Here is a 22631-nt window from a genome sequence, read left to right as displayed (position 1 = left end):
ATGTGTCCAACTCATGCGTGTAACTGAAAAAACAGATATAAAAATGCTGGTAGAGAAGGATATAATTGTACTGGCAGCATTTATACCCATATCATCAATCAAATTCAGTTAGTAAAGCGCATTTTGTCCCCTGTGTTCAGCTGCCTTTGTGATATATTAACCCTCACTGAAAATCCTCCTACAAAGAAGTAGCCTAATATTTCAGAGCATTATTATAATGAAGAATGTTTTTCGTTTATAAAACATTTATAGTTTAATAAAAGAAATAAGCATCACCTATCTGTTACATGACTTATCTGTAATATTGGTCATTCTGTTTCCAATGATTTTTCAAAACTATGGATTCCTTTACTTATTTTTAGTTACATACAGCAATCTGTAGAACTGATTTGTTTTCAGGGATCTCTGACTATCCTTTAGTCAGGGGTGTCCAGGGGTGTCTTTTTCTTACAAAACCTGGCTGCCCAGCAGGATCAAACTCTACAGCAATGTGAGGCAGCTCAGGTTTTATGAACAGCTTGTCTTAATAATGTCATTCTCGCACCTGCTGGAGCGCTGTAGGATGTGCTACCATTACCACAGCAACCATCAGAGCCACTACCCACTTGCCTATCTACTGGTTATCGTGACAACCTGCTCAGGACGTCTTCCACCTGCATTCCATTAACAATCACGACTGTATAATGAGGAAAAGACTATTTAAGACCTGCCTGTGCATTACTCTTGTCTGGCACTGGACCTTAGAGAACCTTAGATCTGTTCTCTAATCTCAACCTCTCTGCTTGTGCAACATTCTGGATTTCTGGCCTTGCTTTGTCCTGACCTTGCCTCCTGGACTCTCCCTTTGTGTTTGAACTGTGATTTCTTGGCACGAACTCTTCTTTGCTCTCAAATATGCTTTGGACAGTTGGTCCTGCTGTTTATTTTGCTACCAGAGCCAGCCTGCTCCTAGGTTCTCTTCATGACCCTCAGACCACTTCTTTACTCTAGTAGGAGCAGAGGAATTGCATATGAAAGACAACACTGGGTGCTGGGTGGTTTTCAATTGTGAATGTTGAGGGTATGTTAAAAAAAATGATAATTTTAACTAAATAGCATCAATAGATCCCTGCTTCATCAGAGCATGTAACTAGCAAATCCTGGAAAGGAATACATCTGCTATGTAATAGTTTTATTCCTTTGTTCCAAAAGCTTTAAATCATCACCAGCGTAATAAAGACGTAATAAACATGCTTAGTAACTGAATTCAGTAACTGGGTTCTCAGCTGTAAAATAAACAAGAGAACCCTGCATATCTTGGGGAGTAGGTCAAATAAGCATAAATAAAAAATGAATCATGAATCAAAACTCTAACTACAAATGACATTTGTCAATACCAGTTTTACCTTATGACCTATTTTGCTTCTTGTCACTGACTAAGCAATTTAACAGCAAATGGAATTTCCACACCAGGATATCACAATCAATTCATAGAGAAACTGTTGGGTTTTCTGACATCTATTACATTAGTCCACGCTTGGTTACTTGGTAATAATTAATAAACTGAAGGGAACAAATCTTTCTTGTTTGAACACAGTGCAGTTTCACAGGTATTATGTCGCAAATCATGCCACCTTTCAGAATAATCACATTCAAAGAATTAGAATTGGAAGGTAAATTAGAAAACTCTACATCCCAGATTAAAATCTACTCCACACTAACCAAAAAAGAAAGGAGCTCCTGACTGACATAGCCAATGCCTGAACCAGGGCTATAAGTGTGTCTGGGTTTCCTCGAGAGTGCGCACCCGTGTTTGAACACCACTCCAAAATGGAGGACTTAAGCCAACCACTGCATCCTTGGTTTGCCATGTAACAGTGACCTGCCTGCACCCAGCAAGACTGCGGCCACTCCTCCCAGCGATTCACAGTGCTTCACATTGTCCTGTTAAAAGCAGTGGAGCTTAAAAAGACAAGCAGCCCAACAGTGGACATATTGGAAGAACACACAGTTTCTCACTCACCGTGTGTCGGCGTAGGTGTGGTGTTGGTGAACCAGCATGGCAATTCGAAAACTTGGAAATATCTCAGAATAACTTACAAATGAAAATACCAGAAGTGATACAGAAAGACAATGGGCAAAATGAACCACATAAAAGATGGACTAAGACTTACTGTGCAGTGCTGGTCGTGGTCTCTGCTCTGTGTGGGACCACGGGAACTGCCCCAGTGAGGGGTGAAGGGGACAGTGCTGGGGGAGGGGCAGGGGGTGTCGGGCTGCTCTCCTCCGCTGGGATCTCCACCTGCTTATAATCCTGTCCCTCCTCGACCATGAGGGCGATGAGGGTGCCCAGACGTACACTGCGACTGCCTTCCTCTTTCTGTGGAGAGACAGATATGGTGAATGATGGTCCTACATTTGATGATGATTACCTACTCCAACAGATGACGGTCTAGTCAATCGAATCAATGGAATTTTACAGTGAAACCGCTCCGCTCTCGTCTGGGTATTCTCAGACACACTCACCAGGTTCTCACATGAACCACCATTTGGCACAGCACAACCAAGACTTATTTCTTTCTTATAACTGGCAGATCGGATCAAAAAACCCGTAACTAGGTAACACTGAAAGCTCCGTTTGGCATTTGTGTAAAAAAATAGCATAAAAGATAACACATTTTCACCCCAGATTGAGCTCATTCTGTTGAGATTGTGACTTAATATGGACTTTTATCTGTCTCTTCAAAGCCATGTCAAATATTGGCCTCACGTTATGAAGTGTAATATCTGTTTTTCAGAGGTCTTATAATTGTCTGCCACTAGCGGCAGCAAAATCTGACCCATTCCTTTCTGCTACATGCAATAGTTCTTCTGTCAGCTGAAAACAAGATATAACAGTATATAATATATAAGATAGCAATAGTACATTATATAGTACATAAGAGTAGCATAGTATATAATAGTATATTATATATAGTATATTAAACCAATGTTTAATAACTGTAATCTCTTTTTATACCACAATTATGAAAGAAGGCATATTTTCTATTCAGGCACGGTGTAAATTGGTACAGTATCTAATTAAATAACTCCCTAGATCAAAGTTAAATGCCTTTTTTTTTTCTTAAACGTGCTTGAAAAGGGTGTTTAAAATGCAGAACACATTCGACACCATTTACATCTACCTCCATCAAACATGCTGCTTGGCACCCCTGCTGTGCTGTCATGTTTCCTCTCAGCTCCATGCCCACAGCTTCTTGTCGCTCCATATTGCTCGCGTTCAGCACCCTTTCCCAGCACTCCCAGGGGACACTTTTCTCATCTTATTCCCTGCTTCTCCATTTATAGCCCCTCTGAACACTGCACACCTGCACACTGGACACTCTCTGCACAAGCACGGGCCTCAAGGTGACATTCTCTTTTTAGCTGACCATCCCAGAATCCAACAGGTAAATAACCTCTGAGATGCTGGTTTAAAGGACATCAATATCAAATTTAAAGCACACATAATCTGGTATCTGGGAACACAACATAGATTAAGATTGATAATGACTGTTTTTAAATTACACAAACCCTAATTAAATTTAATCGTATTATCTTTTCTGTCTATGCCAGGGAGGTTTACAAAGCAAAGATGGAACTTAAGTATTTAGGATCTTCCTTGGGGGGCTTATTCTCTTCACTTAATCACTCCATCCTTTGGTGTGCTAATCATTCCAAACGCTCAAAAGGAAAACACATCTGAATCCCAAATTACAAACCACCAGATTTTCAATCAAACTCTTCCCCATTTCTAAACAGAGCTCTTGCCATTTTCTAAACTGTTGTGAAGAACCTCTTGAGGTTGGCTCCAGTTTCCCTCCACTCCCTCTGCCAGTGTAACAGCAAACCCATACCCATAGCACATAATTAGTAACTCAAAGCAAGAGTAATTATAGCGAGTATATTTATAGCGTGGCTTAATAATGCATTCCCGTGAGGTGCTCTTGGCACAATGTAATTTTTTTAAATTATTGGATTTTTCTACATGACAGAATGCCATATTGACAATAAATCAATCCATTCTGCTCTCCCAGAGCACAAGACTGCCATCATCTGGCATGAGGGGGTGACTGCGGCTCCAGCACCTTTCAGAGTGTCGCCACTTGGGCTTCACAGGTCCCTTTGAATTCACACAACTCAGCTGCTTTTTGTTTTGATTTCTATTTTTCTTTCGGGAAAGCACAGCATTGTCTGCGTTCTATCATCTTCTGCATTCCGTTCCGATCAAGTTAGCACGGTGCAACATGAAAGAAGAAACACTGTAGTCGTCGAGGAAGAGATGCTAGAAAACACTGCAAGTTATATGCTACTGTTGCACAAGGCTCCAAGAATACTTTGTGCTACAACATCTGCCTCTTCCTATTATAGATGTTAGGCTGTTTGACAGAGGCTTCCATTCTAACTAACCTGCTTTGGCATCACATATCTTACAAATAGACTTCTGTCAGATATCTCTCAGGAGGAAGTGTGATTAAGGCAGCAATTAATCATCACACCAGCCCAGTAATTTCACCCTAATTATTTTCCTGGACAGCTGGCAAAGTTATTCATTCCTCCTTTTTCCACGCAATATCTTATGATGTATAAACTTTTAATCTACCTACCACGCGCAGATTCATGAATATTTTGGCACCTTAACATAGAGCAGATGCAATCAGCCTCTGCCAAACAGCTTCTATCTTTCTGTTAGGTTGGAAACATGTTACTTTCACGCACAAACATGAACGTTTGATATGAGTCAGACATGATTTTATGAGCAAAAACAAAAAACAGAAATGTAGGAAAGAGAAACTGAAAATGTGCAAAGCATCAGTACAGTACATGCAGGGATCCCTTTTTCACATTCAGCATCTTAAAGACCAAAGAAATAGGTCTATGCAATTACAAATTCCAGTTATAGATTAACAACATCACAGATAACATGAACAAGAAGATAAAATGAAAAGATTTCCAGTAAAGAATGTGATACACTGTTAACACGCAAACCAAAGAAAGTTATTATCTGCAGGACTACCCTGAGCATTGACGTAAAGTAGCAGTGACACACAAACCTGATGAGAAATTGGAAAGACTGTTGTGGGATCTTCTCCCACATGTCCTGTGGAGCAGCAGCTAGCTGGTGAAGGTCGGCGGGTTGTGTTTATCTGCCTGTGATGGCATTTACTGTACATGCCGGTCCTACGTATGTTCTGATGGATGCCCCATTTTTGGGTTTGTAGGAACAGTAAAACATTTGTTTGCTGAATGGGTCTGTCAGTATACTAATCAACAGTAAGGCTACCCTCTATAAGTACTAAATATTATTAACATATCTCCACACTTCCACAATCCCTCCAGCTGTTTGAACAATCCAGCAGCCATTATTCGTGTTAAGACTACTTTCAAACGAACTGCCCTCCATCACGTTTGTAAAGAACAAAACTACATTGATCACTAAGTAAACACTCTCACTGAAGCCACCTCATATGTTCACCGGCCCGCAGAAGGTAGTAGTTTTTCCTCTCATCTCTCATCGTTACCAATGAATAGCCGCCAAATGTCTAGACAAACAGCCACTCTACTGATCCTTGATTCATTCACCCACATATTTCTCACACTCTCACCACTTCAGTGAGAAAGAGACCATGCAGCTGGAACAGAAGTCGGGATGGTGTGGTGGCCCTCTGACATGCAGAAGTTGGCCTATCCCTGAAAGAGCAGTGATTCCTCTAGACCAGGCTGCTAATTGTTGGAACTCATTCTCCAGGACACTTCTCACACAGATAGACTGCTTTTAATCATACTGACACTAGCCAGGCAAACTTCATTACTCACATGGGACATAGCCCTATCATTCTCTGTCCTTAGGTTCATTTAATGGCTATTTATATGCATTCTTAATTCACTTTGGAAATTTGAATTAAACTCTAATACAAAACACTGAGCACATTGAGAGATCAGACCAATGTATTTCACTATCTCAAAGAGTAGGTCTTTATAATGCAAGCTTTATAATATGAATGTTCAAACTGAGCTTTTGATATAAAATGCAGACTGCTGCATTTGCTTTGTGTTTCAATAGAAATATACCGTATGTCAGAGTCAAAATCTTATGCATTATCTAGAAATTCATCCCTGCTTTGGGGGCCGATAGTGTCACTGGTGAACTGAGATATACAGCTCATTCTTCTCTGGTTGAGGATCTTACAGCAACTTTATACAGATTATAGCCCAATAACTGCCCAGATGGGGCATGCCTTTTATGGGATAAGGAAGCACTTAGGGAGGCTGGTGTCCAGTCCTCTTTGTTCACCATCCAGTCTTCAAATTTCTTCAAGCTGTGGAGTAGCACTGCGTACTTCTCTGCTGGTGAAAAAGGAACTCATTTAAGCTGAAGGGCACACCTTTTCATTTTCTTGAGATTCATTATCAGCTCCAAAAACATTGTTAGAACTTTGTCATTAAAATAAAGCAGAATCTTGCTTAGCAACAACACTTGGTTAGCAACAGCAGAGCCTTCAATCCATGTGATGAGGAGCAGCATCATGAAAATACAAGACAGTCCTTGTCCTGTTTAAATACATAATGTTCTGAAAAACTAGTGACAAGTCTGAGGCATTACAAACTGTCTTTCTAACCCTGACTAAAAAAAAAAGAAGAGAAGGCCCAACAGAAGTACCATCCATTGTAATGCAATGCCTTATTAATGCAGCAAGTTAAAATATTGCATTCTTGGATTGCGGAGTGACTTGGACATTTTCAGGTTTTTGTACTTTTTTAAAACTTATTGTAGCCTCTTGAAACACAAAATACATTTAATAAACTTTCTTTTATTACATTAATCATCATGTGTCATGAATGATACTTTACACTTGACAGTAATGTACATGCACTTGTGTTCCCATTCTACTGATGTACGTCAACAGCCATAAAATCTTTGAAAAGCCACTAAAATGAGCATTATGAAAAAGAAATCTAATAAAAATTGACTGACAGTTTTAGAAGCATGTGACCATATGAGCTATGATGTGTATTTTTTTCTGAACGATTATCACCTGCAGCAGTGCAAGCACCATTCTGTTGGAGCAGCAGTAAGAACAACTTCCTCTCCACTAAATCGAACCCTTTTCTAACAGCTGTAGTCTTTTCTTCACCTCCTTTCATCCCAGCAGCCCTGAATCCCAAAGACCTAATATTCCCTAACCTGCTGTCGGAGGTGGTTAACTAAAGACTAGATCTCCAGCTCTTTAACTGGGAGATCTAAGCCACTTGGAACTTACAGATGTCTCACAGCTATGGTTACTGTCTGGACAGAAGGCAGATTCATGTGTTTTTGGTTTGCTTGGACAAAGGGATTCCAATTATAATAAGTAATAACATCAGTAGTCCTTAGTGCTGCTATTGTGTAATCAAGGTTCCAGGGAGAAACACATTGCAATATTGGCTCACTGTCTTCCCCAGCATAAGTGGCCGTGACTACATTGCTTTTTTCTTTTAATTCATCATGGCCCCACTGCTTGTCACTATACTGAACTACTCACCACAACACACTAAAAAGCAATTGTGCAGTCGAGGTTATAAAACAGTAAAAGCCATTTAATCACTTCTAATTAAGGAAAAACAGCATTTACCAAATTTCTAATGCAAGGTATAGAGCGTGTATATTGCACACAAGCACACTACAGTTAAAAGTACAGTATACAAAGGTGAACTGTGAGCTGTGAGCAGTAACCACTACAGTAACCATAAGATTCAAATGCTGGCAGACACATAAGAAAAAGCTTTCAGCAGAAAATGAAAATGAAGATTGTTTTCATTTGTATTAATAGTTGCTTTCTCTGTCTGCTGTTTATGCATACTGTACTGTTGTGTCATGAATCTATATTGCAGTAGAAGCCCTTTGTCCCAGTTTAAATTTAAGAGCACAATTCCGTGAAATGCTGATGAATTGTACTGATTTATATGCCTTATGTGGGAGGGGGGGATCACAAAACATTACGGTGTTGTATTTTGAGGAAAGGGATCACATAGTCTCCGATTTTCCACCCAGCAATGCAAAAGCATGTCACAGAAAGCACTCTTGGGGATAAGGAATTGGTTTGTGTATCAGAGTTCTGACAGAGAGATATTTATTGAGCTCCCCTCGCTAATAGCATTTCGGACCATTAAACATCCAACATCAAGGATGCAATTACCACACCTGCCCCAGAGACAAACACTCAAGGGAGTTCATGATTTCCTGCTCAAAAATCGACATGTAACGACAGTTTGTAGCTCTGTAAGAATGCATTTGTGTTTTAACAAATGCAGGTTAAAGGTTTTATCTGCCTGTTACCAGGCAGACTGAAGACGAAGTTGGGTCATTAAGAGCAAGCATAGCTTTACTCAGCTTGATTTCCTACACTTTCTATTAAGACACAATCAAAACTGTTCTGGAAAACTGAGTAAAAAAAAAAGCTTTGTGTTTAGCCTGTACCTCAAGAGTCTAAGAGTGTCCATGTTGCCCATGTCATTGAACCTAACCCTAAAGCATTTTCATAAGGTGATGATTAATGAAGCATCTCCATTTACACATTTAAGCATGCATCTAATCACTGTGCTGACTATATGCAACTGATAAGGTCACTGTACTGCTAAGCAAACCAAATAATAATGTGTTAGGTAGTTATAATTAATCAGATTGTAATAAATCAGCTACTGTATACTTCCTATGACTTGCTGCCCTTAAACCCAGTAAATTATTCAGAGCATAAATGGTTAAGCTTTCAAAAATCATAGCTGGGCTTAACGTGCTTAACTGTCTGAACTCACAGACTACAACTGCAAAGTGGTACCATTTCAATACCGTCTCACCCAGCTATCGTTAGGTTGAACAGAATTAAATCTGCAAACTTCTAAAGAACATCTGAGCTCCTTGAAGACATTATCGGGATTGAATCGCAAGTAACAACCAAATAAGGACAAATAAGCCTCTTCTTAATTGTAACATTAATAATGCTCTTCAGTTTTCTCTGACCATGCCTGCAGGTTTGTCTGGTCTCTCTATGAAAAAGAGTAGTGCCTAAAATTAACACAAAATGTTAATTGCAATCTAAATCACCTACAACATGTTAAAAAAAATACAGTACTATATTTTGAAGTGAAATAACTCACAAATCTCAAAATATTTTAAACATTCAGATATAGGTTAACTGCCTACCAAATCAGAATACACCAGATATATTTGTATTCACTGAGGCAACATAATCAAGGTGATCTTTAATTTATACAGAATCCTTCAATCTCTATTAACACTAACTCCCACTCTGTTATATTACAATAGTTCAAGAACTCTTCACTTGCTACTGCTTGTCAGCTTCTATCTTAAAATAAAAACAATGTGAACCTTCATGATCACATCTTGAAGTGCAGTATTGTAACTGCAATTATCACAAACTGCATCTACTGTGTCAAGTATCAGTGTACAATGAGTCATCATTGCTCAAATTAGATCTTCCCACCTGTCAGCTTTCCCACTAACACAAACCGATTCAGTACACAGCTTTTATTTTTTAAGTCCATGCCTTGGGAAAATGTTATGCTTCCAAAATCTGTTTCTGCTGTAAAAATTAAGAAAATGGCTCTTCAATGTTTATCTGTCAGCCACTGATAGCACAATGAATAATTAACTGATATTATCTATTCTTCTAGTTCTGTCGCACACCTGCAGTAATTTTCCCAACAATACTGGAATCAATACAAAAAATATGAAACCATACTGCACTAATTTATTAATACAACACCAAAACGTTCATAGCAAACCAACAAGAGTAATATATAGTGTCATCCATACATTTTGGGACAATGAAGACAAAATTGCTTTTTTTGCTGTATATTACAAGAGTTCAAATTTAAAAAGACAAGATGAACATGAAGCAAAAGTGCATGATGTTACCTTTTATTTCTGTGCTTACATGTGACACCATTTTAGAGCAATAGCACTTTTTATGTTCAATCCCCCCATTTCAGGCACATTTGTCTGCCAGGTATTTAATGTTGGATACTGTAGGGTGCCGTCTATGGGAAACACATTTTCCTCAAGTGATGAATAGGCAATGTAGGAACACTACAGTCTACTGCGATAAAAAAGTAAGATACTTGCATCCTGTATCACACTAACATTTTGAAGCCATGCAGAATATAACCATAACTTTTACTGGAGTCAAAGCTTTACGGTTTTTCTAACCCTAACCCCAACCCCAACCAGGCACTTTCTCTAACCCTAGCATCTGTGCTCATATGACACTGGTTGGAATAGTAATCCAAAATGTCAGCAACAGTTGAACAAATGCAGTCTAAAACAAGTTAATATATAATTATTTCATAAGACACATGCATCCTAAGAGATTTTCAAGAAAATGCACAAGAGATCTCTGACCATTCATCATTTGGGAGATTGAGATCGGTACCAGATTACAATGCCCTGGTCTCTGTTACAGACTTTGGATATCATGCTGATCAGAGAAGCTCCTTTGAGCTTTATACAGAGGCCTAAGGTGCTAGATTATTTTCTGGCTAAGAAGACTAAAGACTATTAGAAATGTGTAATAACACTCAATTTTTAGTGTAATAATATGGCTTGTCACTACAACACTACCTGCATTAATCCAGGGTTTAAGGTACTTTAACACAATAACAAAACAACTGTAAGGCCAAAAGAATCCATATTAGAAAAAAATATAGAGCATGAAAAGACTGTAAAAGCCTTCTGGAGTACTCGCTGCAGTCTGTGGTCAGACAAACCATTTAGGAAAATTGAAATGCATCATATAAGAACTTCACAATGCCCGAATGACTTAAATCTTAAAACTAATGGAAGGCAACATTGCCGTAAGAGGATTTTGTGCTCTGGCTGCTCAGCATGAACAGTTATGAAAGAAAAACATATTTTGTGCCAGCCAGGATAACCCCCAATGGATAGTCTTTAAAAAGAGCTGTTAATCACTGATTTCATTAGCCCTTATAAAAAGCTGATAATGACTCTCATTTTGACTGCAAAGCTGCGGTATTGTGCAGGAGTGAAAGCTAAAGCTGTGTCAGATTTGAGCTGAACCCCCTCTGGATTCGGAATCTGCCACCCAAGTGGAAGCCCCCCTCGCGGGCAATCCACCCAACCGACTATCGACTTCTTTGAGATCAGTGGTAACTGTGAAAACTTTGCTGACAGTTTTCACAGTCATCATTGATCTCAAAGGAGATCACTGAGAGACAGCACAGTAAGATCCTGATCTGAGCCTAAATTAAACTAAGCCCAACATCTTTACATAGCATGCAACTTAGAATCGAGTGGACTTTGTAAGGATCTGTGCATGTTCTGGACACTTATTAGTATTTATTTTAAATAGATAAAATGTGAAGCCTCCAAAACAGGGCTGTGCGATGCCTTATTCCACAGTCTTGGAAAAGTGATTGTATAGCTGGCAAAAAAAAATGTCAATATCATTTTAGACGACAAACACTTGGAGAATGGCAGCAAGTTCCCCAGGCTGGGGTGGGAAGACATCTTCCAAGAAGAAACAGACATGTCCCCCTGTGATACCCAGCAGATCCACAATGCCCAGCAGCAGAGAGAAGTCCATGAGCACCCAGGAAAAGCTCAATCAGTAAATGCCCATGCCACTTGGTCCTCAACAGATATGTTTCTTTTCTCCTTGCGATCATGTGAATCCAGAGAGTGGACAGCCCACAGAGACAGCTGCTGCTCTGCATGGTCTATATCTGAGGTACACACACCGGATGTTGAGAGCAGAGCTGTGGGTTTGGTGGAAAACTTAGAAGATTTCCTCATTGACTCTTCACTCCTTGTCTTCATTAATCACGAGGAACTAGTGTTCAACTCAACTAGCAACATGTTGTCCAATCACAATGTTCACTAAAATGTTAACTCAGCTCTTCCCTCTTACTCTTCACCAAGCACCAGACCTTCACTAAGAATCATTAACTTTTCACAATCAATATCTAACCCTAGTGGATCCTGTTTGGCCAGTGAGACCTCTCTGTAATCTACACGTGTGCCCCTAAAACTGCAGGAGCCAGTTTGGTGTTTTCAACCTCTCACTTCCCACACGCTCTGAGACTACCAGTCTATCTCCTGAAGGCAAGGCCCGAGGAGGACTCAGGATTCAACCTGTGCCATTTAGACTCCTCTCCCCCTGAGCTGTGGAGTGAAGGTGCACTGATAACGTGCCAGGAGATGCCCCCTTCCTCCAGGTGCAAATGCCTCTAGCCAGCCATGGTCCAGACAGCCTATCCTGTTAATTACTATTTACACCCAAGCATCCTGCCTCTACAACATCCATCAGTACAGCCTAAACTGCATTTTCGCAAGTGTTGCTTGTTCACCACGTTCCACAGACCTGTAAACCGGCCCAATATGATTCTAATGAGAACTGTCCCTACTAAAGGAGCTCTTCTTCCCCCCTTCCAGGCTCTCCTGGAAGCAATTAAAGTCACAGAGGCTTAAAAGCGCAGGAAGAAAACACAAAATATTAGTCAAACTATTTAAGGATATTTACACGGTTCAACTTATGTGTTTTACATTATATTCAATAGAAACTGTAGCAACCTGTATTACAATAAAGGTCTGTTTCATTTAAATAACCAAAACATTTGCACAACTTTGTGTATTCATATAGGGCCGCAGTGTTTTAAGTTTAAAAACTATGACACTAACAAATCCACATGGGTTAGTATAACTGGAAGAATCAGTTTCTTCATTGGAGTCTTAACTGGAAAAATATTTTTTATTACACCTTCTTACTCTTAAAAAGATGCACATCAAAAGACATTAGTAAAAGTTTAGACTTAATTAAAATTTCCAGCTACCTATAACCTCAGAACAATTAAAATGTAAATGCAATGAATGTAATTAGGGATATTAAGTCACTGTATGATATACTGCAGTGTTTCCTCTGTGCACTTCAAGAAAATCTCAATAAATGAAATTCCAGTTTACCCGCATCACTTACCTGGGTTCTAAGAAAATAAATAAATCCATAGCAAATAAATCTGCCAGTGGTTCTCAGTAGCCTAAAGACACAGAACCAACGCGTGACCTGCGGCGCAGCAGATATCAACCTAATGGGGCACGTCTGACAGGGGTGAGGGCTGTTTTTCAGATTAAAGCCCGGGCAGGTCACATGGGGGGTAGTGTAATCTTTACACTGACAGCGCCCACAAATCAGAAAGCAGTGCCGGAGAGGCCTTCTCCCTGCCGGTCAGCTCCACTGAAAGGCCTGCTGTGTGCCCAGCCCCAATAAATCTCCCCTGCCAGTGTGCTGAGGCACCAGGGATACCACAACCTGCGCTTCCCGAGTGCAGGACCTGTGTGCACTGCCAGAGGCTGTCAGCGCGTTATAAACAACACACAGGAGGCCAGGAACTCAAACACGGCATGAGCTCTCGGCAGCTGGCCTGACGGACTGTAATGAACAATATTTCATTATTAATGGGACATGAGATGGTTTACACTGGTTTGCAAATGGAGACTGCTGCTGGGGTCAAGACCCAGCTCTGTCCTTCCTTCACTGTCCATCAGGAGACATGCGAATGTGAGGTCTAAGTGTAAACAGCTGTCCAGCACCAGCACTGGATCAGCCAAAGTGCACTCACAAGCCTGTATTTCTTGACTGGAAGCATCTTCCAAATGCCAAACGAATTTCAACTATGTAATGTCAGGTGTAAATTATATGATTGCATAGTCACACAACTGCCTGAAAATGGTGGAAAATCCCTAGCATCCAGTGAAAAGGCATATTTAACTTCAAATTCTGTTGTCCTATGATTTATTTCTACTCCAGGAACAAAAACATGTAGGACCTGGACAACATGTCTTGCTATCAAAGAATCGAAATCCGTTGTCCTGTAAAAATGACATCATTGCATGGAACAAAAGTGATATTTGTCATAAATAAGCCCAGGAATCCTGAGGGCCACATAATTGTCATAATTGTGTTTCTTTAATAAAATCCAACAAAATCAAATCTACAAAAAACACTTCTTTCTTTATTAGTGGAGGCCTCTGGAACTATATAGATGGCGCTTATGGTTTTACACATTATCCCACCCATTGCTCGTTTTGTTACAATATGTTTTTTGGGAGTATGAATAAACCTGGAGGGCACTGTACAAAATATAGCCAGTAAGTGCAAGTGCATAACCTTGCTATTAAAAAGGGATTACTACATAATTTATGAGGCTGCTGTTTTTAAAAGCCCTATTGTTACCACTTGGACAGGAATCCATTCAAGGCCCTGACACCTGGGGTCAAGCAGAGCCCAAGGGGAGAAGACAGTGTGCAATCACCCCTTGCAGGACTACTAACCCTCCTCCAGATTTAAAGACTGAACACTAAGTCAGGGTGCAGCAGGGGCCAGCTTTTATTTAAGTCTTGTTGAACTTGGTCAGGATTCAAAATCCCCCAACACATAACAAACATTTAAAAAGAAAAACAGCCTTGGAATACGAGCGTCTACATGTTTACAAACAGTAAACACAGAAAATAACATCTCAGTGTTGAGTGTATATTAGTATAAGTGCTTATGAAATCTCCTCATTGTTCTTGCTTGGCATAGTACTGTACTGCACCTTATCAATCAATCTTTGTTCACCTGCCTCCATCTCTCCCCCCATCTCGGGTTTCCATGGAAACTACCACAGAAGCCATTCAGAGAAAACAGAACCCACTGCACTGCTTCAGCTCTCTGACACAGAGCTGGCCACACCACAATATAGACTTTTTACAATATTTTTAATAGTTATTGATATACTATGTAAGCATATTTTTTTCAAGTTTCAATAAAAGAAATATTTTAAGATTTTTTTTCTTTTAATAACGTATTAGAGAAAGCACAGTTATTGCTTAAATTAAACTAGGCACAAACGTGTTCTATGGGTCTACATGCTCAGATTTAATTTTGAAGTTGTTTAAAACAATCTTCAGCTACCACTATCAGTTATATAAATATTAATAATATATTTGGAAACATTATCATATTTTGGTCATTTTTTATTTTATTTTATTATCCATGTGGGTCCTAATGCCTCAGTATAGTGAATTGGACAATATACAGTAAACAGGTGCCATCCTTCGGATGAGATGTAAAACCGAGGTCTTGACTCTCTGTGGTCATTAAAAATCCCAGGAATTTTTAATGACCACCACATTAATGGTGGAGGGGATCCCCATTACCTGTAAAGCGCTTTGAGTGGAGTGTCCAGAAAAGCGCTATATAAGTGTAAGCAATTATTATTATTATTATTATTATTATTATTATTATTATTATTATTATTATTATAAGTGGATTTAAAGAAGGTGGCTTCCCTTACATGAATGTATGTACTGACTTCAAACTACCACACATAGTGGTCCAGTGCGAGAGATGCAATATGTTATAATTTCAAAAAATATTCTTATCAGGGTAAATAAAAAGATTAAATGAAGCTACCATTTCAGTAACATCTAATGCAACGCAAGTGCCACCTAGCGATCTGTCTTGAGTTGTGAAGGGCTGGAAGCGGTGTTCCAGACAGCACTACAGTACGCCAAGGAGTGCTTCCTGCGAGAGCGAATTTTGACATGCATTCTAGATGACTGTATCTGTATATTTCAAAAGTACAGTACACACATTTCTACACAGCAACAATTACCAATCAGTGGCTGCAAATGCCCATTCTGTTACAAGAACCCATTCTTAACCTAACAAAGGTAAGGCCAACCCACAATATGCTCAATGAGGAAAAAAAAAGGGTTTCTCTGCAGAATCCACATCATTCTGACTTGATTGGATTAAAATGAAAAGCAATCCCTTATAAATGCATGCAAATGACTGTATAATTGGATAAGCATTACAATACTTGTTTTATAAAATGCCACTCAGCAGTCAAGAATAGAAAGTGGTTTCAATTACAATAATGAACAGAACAATCCTTTAGCCAAGGGACTGTGGGCAGATATGAGCAAGCAGACATGGAGCCTACTGTGAATCATGTCCCTCTGGTGTCTTTAACATGACAGACAATAACCACAGCTGAGCGTACTGTCCTTGTACCGCAGCAGTGAAGCTCCATATTCTGTCTGCTGCATGCAGCAGTTCTTTTTTCATGAATGTTTCGCCCAAAATGACAAACACATCCTTTTCCTTTTTTTTTTTAGTGGGGTGAAGCTGTCAGAAATATAGCTATTCTAATAAGCACGAGTATTTATATAGCACACTCCAGTTCGATAGCAGTACGAGCTTCAGTCACCAGTGGAGACCAGTTAAATGTGTAATGTTAAATTTTAACTGCATGTCAAACGTTAAGTCTAAGCCTGTTGTGAACCCTCTTGAGCAAGGATAAGCAATTTAAGATCTAAAGGATCAGATCCTGTACATTTGACAGGTATCTTTGAACATGCAAAGATCATTAGGAAAAAACTTTTGAATCAAATTCTTATCCAACTAATTAATTAAGTACGAAAGACGTGTGAAAACCACATCATCCTGTGGAATGGAATTTACCTTTACTTGCTCTGCAATGTCTTTACTGCTTTTACACACCAATAATACACAACAATAATATCAAAACAAGACAGAGTCCAAGGTGAAGTGAAAAAGGCTTTCAATTGAACATTCTGTAAAACCAAGTAAATCTCTGTGAATTATTACTGATTTTAATAATAATCCCTTACATTTATACAGCAATTTGCATCCCATAGGATCCTAAAGTATTTTACTTACAGGTGGATATGTAATTTATTTACTTCTGAATGATGTGCAGCAGTCATTGTGTACCAACAGCCCAACTAGACACCAGATAAAGAAGTAAGCAATCCATTCACCAGTTGAATAAAGGAAGAACATTAGGTAGGCCATATTTTAACATCAGAGTGGAAACCAGGTCACCAGGATTAACACTATTCTTTGGTCTCATGACAGCTGCACCATATGAGCAATGGACATGAAACATGAGCAGTTGGTCAGTATAAACCACATAGTAAATTTATGCCTCTTGATTAAGACATGACATTTCATACAAAATCATTACAATTTAGTCAAAATCCATCTTTTTAGTGCACTATTTAATATGCAAGTTAACAAATAAATGTGATTAATTAAACACATTTGCATCTTTAGTCTTGACAATACTTGGGGCAATCCTCACATTTTCAACACAGTGTGCATCTAGAGTAGTATTAATCACATCAGAGATAAGAAACAATAGACAGACCAGCAGACTGAATCTTCTGTTATCTGCAAACAGTGCACTTCAGTCTTCAGAAAAAAAAGTCTGCTTATGCAAAGTAAGCTTTCCCCTTGAAATTCAGAGACACTCGTGATCTGTTTCAGTTTGGCATTAAATATGCAGAGCTACCACATAAAAGAAAAAGAAGAGCTAAGCGTCTCTTTCCCCAGTGCATTGTGCTTCAACAAGAAGCTCTAATTATGGAGAAAAGAAATAAAGTCAGCAATGTTTTTTTTAATATTCTAAATAAAGGCAAAACCATTCTGAAAAGAAAAACTGAAAAAAAAAATCTGTCAGCCAATGCAAAACCAGCAGGAGAGAGAGACAGTACAGAAACTCTCAGGGGATCTGGAAGGATTGGAGGAGTCTGAGACTGTAAGCAAACTTTGTAAAAAACGTGACATCTCTGACATACCATATCTAGACGTTCATTTTTTATCAGTTTCAAGAGCTTTTTTTGTTTCTTTGGTTTATAATTTAATTTCATTCAAGAAAGTGAGGAACATCACCTTCTTCAGCTTGAGCATACATCTAGCCATGCGCTATCAGAACAATTGTATAAAATCAGACAAAGCAGAGTTAACTCTGTAAGAAGCATTTGTGCTTAATGTCGTGATTGCTATTTTTGTTAATCAATAACAATGCCAAGTTGCATTTCCAGTGAAAGCATGCATTCCTATTGAAAGCTGGAAAAAAACTAGTATAACATGACAGAGTAGTAACAGAGTTTGTCAAATATACACACAATAAAACCTTTAAAAAAACATTCCTTGTTGCCTGTGGCTCAATTTACTATTGACATTTTGAACCAGATGACAAGACAGCGCACAGATTTATTTGATTTCTAGTACTCTGGGACTGGGGATGTTTTATTCTTCCCTACATTTCAAAATTCACTGTTCCAGAGCATTATAGCAAATGACCTTCAGACCATGGAAGATCCTGGCACTCTTTTCTCAGTGTTTTGACAAATGGCTCTTTTCATATTATGAAACTTATCTGCAGATATTGCCAGACTACCAGATTAAGCAACGCAGGTCATCATTGTTAGATTTGGTGAGTGGTTACTAACTTTTCAAGCTCAGGATGATACAGCCAAATATGGGACATTACAGACTGATTGCAAGATCAATAAAAACACTGTTTTACAATGAGAACAAACTCACCAAGATCTTTGCCAAGATGCCGTCATCACTGGATTCCAAGGTAACCACAGCCTTGTCGGTCTCGATCTCACAGAGTGCGTCTCCAGCTTGTACCACCTCCCCTGCAAAGATCAACAGACAGCACCTAGATCACAAGATCTAGATCAAGATCACACAATACATCAGACATTCACAGTAAAATTCCACCGAGGTCACGCAGCTCGAAGGTAGTGCTGATGAAGCACTCTAAGTGGCTCAGTAGAAGAATGCCATTTGTTTGGAGTTCAGTTCAGAGATCAACGGATCAAACCTCGATCATTGTGCCTCAACTGCAGCCAATCACAACCCCCAAAATCTCCTCTGTGAATTCACTCATGATGTGGTGGCTAAAACTGAGAGTATCTAGTCTGCGTATTATCTACAACGTTCTGTAAAATTGAAAGATAATAAATCTTTTCTGTTAATTTAAAAAAAAGTTTCTATGCACAGTAATGCTATCTTAGATGACCGACTGCATAAAATTGGAATATTAGTGAAGTGACAACAGGGCTCATTGTTTACACTGCCAGCACAACCTGTCCAGATTTATTTATACATAAACAAACTGCAAGATGTTAATAAAATATAGTAAATAGAAAAACACAAGTAAGACCTTGTGCCACGAGAAGCACAAGCAGGGTGTGCATTATATCCTTCCTTCCAAGCTGTGGCTGTTTGGTTCATTCTGCAGACTGACAGAATCATATCTGGCCTAATCACCCTGATGATGAAACTCATCATTAACAAGTTCAGTTAAAGTTGACTACACCTGACAGAACCAGGGGAATGCCTGCAACCAGCCCCCATTAGCCTGTGTGGATTGGTATAAAACCCGCCAGGCCTGTGAATGAGAAAAAGAGAGATGGCCTGCTCTGTGCCCGAGTCAGCGGTGCCAACGCACTGAACCGCAGCTCAACGAGAGTTAACGAGAGGTAAGACTGTCACAGTGAAGGTGGTGGATTCAGATCTGTTTCTGAATCCTGCCAGGAAATGTACGCTGAAAAACAAATTAGAACTATTCCTTTAATAATTTCAATAGCATGTAGAGGTGTATTCCATTATAATGTATTCTTTCCAATCCCGCGGGATGGTTATTTTAAAGCTTCTACTGTTTTAAGCCCTCAGTCTGGACTCCACGAGTGCTGGGGCTACTCGCAGTAAGAGGCTTGAATGGCAAGTGCCTGGGAGATACATGACTGAGAACTCCTCCAGATCCCAAAAGTACTTCCGCCACATGCCTGTAATAGGCAAGTAAAAAGAAAACACCCACACTGCAGGAAAGGAAGAGCTCACGAAGCACACATCTCTCTCTGTGCCAGAGAATGCCACACAAAGCCAGTCTTATTCACTAGAGAAACCGAGGAAACAAAAAGGCTTAAACGTGTAGTAGAGAGGAAATCCTGGGGGAAAATATCAATAGCAGCAAATTTAATCAAGATTTAACATTGTGTAAGGCTTCCATCTGTCAAGTCCCAAGATATGAGCTGGTATCCTACAAACTAATGGTGATGTGCATTAAGTTCTTTTTAATGGAGAATTCATGCTTGGGGCCCTGGGTTCAACTCCAGTACTGCGGCGCTATCTGCATGGCGTCTGTATCTTCTCCCCATGCTCGCTTGTTCACGTGGGCTTCTTCCCATGGTCCAAAAACACACCGGTAGGTTAACTGGCTTGTGGGAGAACTGGTCCTGGTGTGGGTGTGTGCATGTCTGGGTCTGTGTCCCCAGCGCTGGACTGGTGTCCCGTCCAGGTTGTATCCTGCCTCATGCCCACTGCTTGCCGGGAGAGGATCAGGCTCCCCTACTACACGGAACTGTAAGAAGCAGTTAGAAAACGGATGGATGGAAGATGCTGATTTTCAAAGTATTTTCTTCCAGAGTACGATGTGACAAAGTTTAATGTTAACAAATTTAAAGATACTTTAGAATGTGTACTTGATTTTGTTTCAGTATGAAGACATTGAAATGACAGCAAACATATGCATTAAAAACATTAACATGATCAAACCTCGAGAAGATGTGGAATAATGACCGTGTATTCCTTACATGCTTTTAAAGTATTCGAATTATTCACACTTTTTAGAAAACATTTTTTCTGTTCTCTCTTAGAACAGATAAGAGATGGAGATATGTTTCAGTATAACTGATGAGCCCCAACACAGTGTAAATTTTGACCATGAAAACTATGAAGTTTTTTAGATAAAATTAATTTTATAAGATTTTGTCTGTGATAAATCTAATTAATTTATTGTTTAAATCCATACTCTCTTCAGCTGGGAGATTACAATCCATAAGTCACATCACACACAATCCAGAGATGACTTCAAGGAAACTAGGTTCTCATTTTTCTTTGTTCTCCCCAGTCTCTTGAACGTCTCTTCTCCCCCATGCACAGTGAGAAATCAAAGTTTGGGGAAAATTAACTTATTAATAATTAAATTATTAACAATTCAAGCTGGTGAACAGGTACTCATTTAATTTAGTTTGGTTTCTAAAACAAAAGCAAGAACAAAAACTATACAAGACTAGGACTTGCTTGCACGAGACAAGAAACACTCATATAGCGTTTCACAAACAACAGCGCCCTCTTCTGCTGCTTTTAAGCTCAAAAGAAACAGCTTGACTGCAATTCCCTGGGTCAGTGCTCCTACTTTTCAAAACACACGTTTTGAAAGAGCTTTGCACTCCTAAAAGAAAATCAAGTTTCCAAGTAGAGTAGTGCAAGAAAAAAAATTGCTTTCGCTTCCAGCAGCTGAATAGTCTTATTGTCTCGTCTTTTAATAGAGAATTAACATCCAGAACTACACCAGAAACACAAAGAATTAGAAAAACAACGTTCAACAGAACGCAAGAAATACTGTCATGTCTGGTATATGTCATATAACTGTCATACATCAGATGTATACATAAGACACACAACTGATATACATCTGACATACACTTATTATGTGTCATAGCAGCATTAAGGAGACCTTCTGTGATTATTGAAAAGCCACAGAGTGTTGCAATGACCGCTCACACCAACTGAACCAATACCCTTCTTTAAACTGGAAGTATGAATAGGCAGACGTGTAAAAAGATGCTCCAATACAGTAATATTACAAGCTAAGAGGTGAATGGCCATCATAATTCTAACTCGGATGACAAAAGCAGCTCCTCTTTTACAAGCCACACCTCCTGTACTTGGTGCCTTCACTCTGAAAAAACAGAAGCTTGCAGGTAACTTACACCCGAAGAAACCAAGTATAAATTTAGGAAATCGACTGTATTCTTTTTGAAGAAACTCTCTTAGCAAAATAAACATTAAAATTGTTGTTTTCGGATGAATTTATTGTTTACAGGGGAAAAAGAGTCTCTCTGCCTCTGGTCTAACATCAGCTTAAGAGTAATGGTTCCCAACACTAATGCTGGAGGAACAATGTCTGCCCAAGCCGAGATCTGCATCTCCATTGCCAATTGATTATTTTATTTTTTATTTTGAATTTAGGCCTTTTAGACGCCCAATCTGTTTATCACAGAAATACGTGGGTGGCTGAGAATGTGGTTCTTTAAAAGGCTGGAGCTAAGCACTTGTGATTATTGTAACTATTTCGCTTACCAATCACCCTTCTTCATTAGGGTTCGTAAACAGATGTTTGTGTCACACACGTACACACACATTACTAGAGTGTTGTTTACTTATTTTACTTTCAGAAATTTACTTGCCAGGTATATTCATGCACTGATTTGTAACTTTAACTTTACGTTATGTTAATTATTTAAACACCTATTACAATTGACTCCAGAGCTTCACTATTCTGGTTGAGCCAGCCCCAGTTCGTATAAAATACTGTGACTGTCCACAGAGAGGCAGCACTCGAGTATTGAAACAGTAGAAGGTGTCTGTTAGTCCCAATAGTTCTGTTAAGCAAGGATGAAAAGAGTGATATGAAGGTCATCCCTAGTGCTGAACAGCTAAAATATTAATGATTATTGACTGTCCACATATTTCCCAGGGGCAAACAAAAGAAAAAAAAGCACTAAGTTTAAAACAAAGAGCCAATAAACACTTCTCAAATTTAATAAAGTGCAGCTGCTTAACCTCCCCCTCAAAAAAAAATAATTTAGAATTATGAGAAGACCACCATCCAAATGTCATCCATTAGAACCCTATTTCATTGGTGTGTGAAACTAAAAACCGAACAGG

At 39.2% G+C, this 22631-nt stretch overlaps 1 protein-coding gene across 2 annotated transcripts in view; it reads right to left on the bottom strand.

Annotated features, from left to right (window-relative positions):
- Positions 1 to 22631, bottom strand: part of pdhx (pyruvate dehydrogenase complex component X) — a 74792-nt gene that overhangs the window by 46498 nt on the left and 5663 nt on the right. For both annotated transcript variants that reach the window (XM_088611007.1, XM_088611006.1), the window contains 2 exons: positions 18429 to 18529; positions 2154 to 2359 (listed from right to left, as the gene is read on the bottom strand). In XM_088611007.1, the coding sequence (XP_088467133.1) occupies positions 2154 to 2359; positions 18429 to 18529 (307 nt within the window). The remainder of the gene's footprint in view (positions 1 to 2153; positions 2360 to 18428; positions 18530 to 22631) is intronic.

This window comes from Lepisosteus platostomus, chromosome 18 (assembly GCF_059453375.1).
Source record: "Lepisosteus platostomus isolate fLepPlt1 chromosome 18, fLepPlt1.hap1, whole genome shotgun sequence".
Classification (NCBI taxonomy): Eukaryota; Metazoa; Chordata; class Actinopteri; order Semionotiformes; family Lepisosteidae; genus Lepisosteus; species Lepisosteus platostomus.
This window is presented reverse-complemented; position numbering and strand designations above follow the sequence as displayed.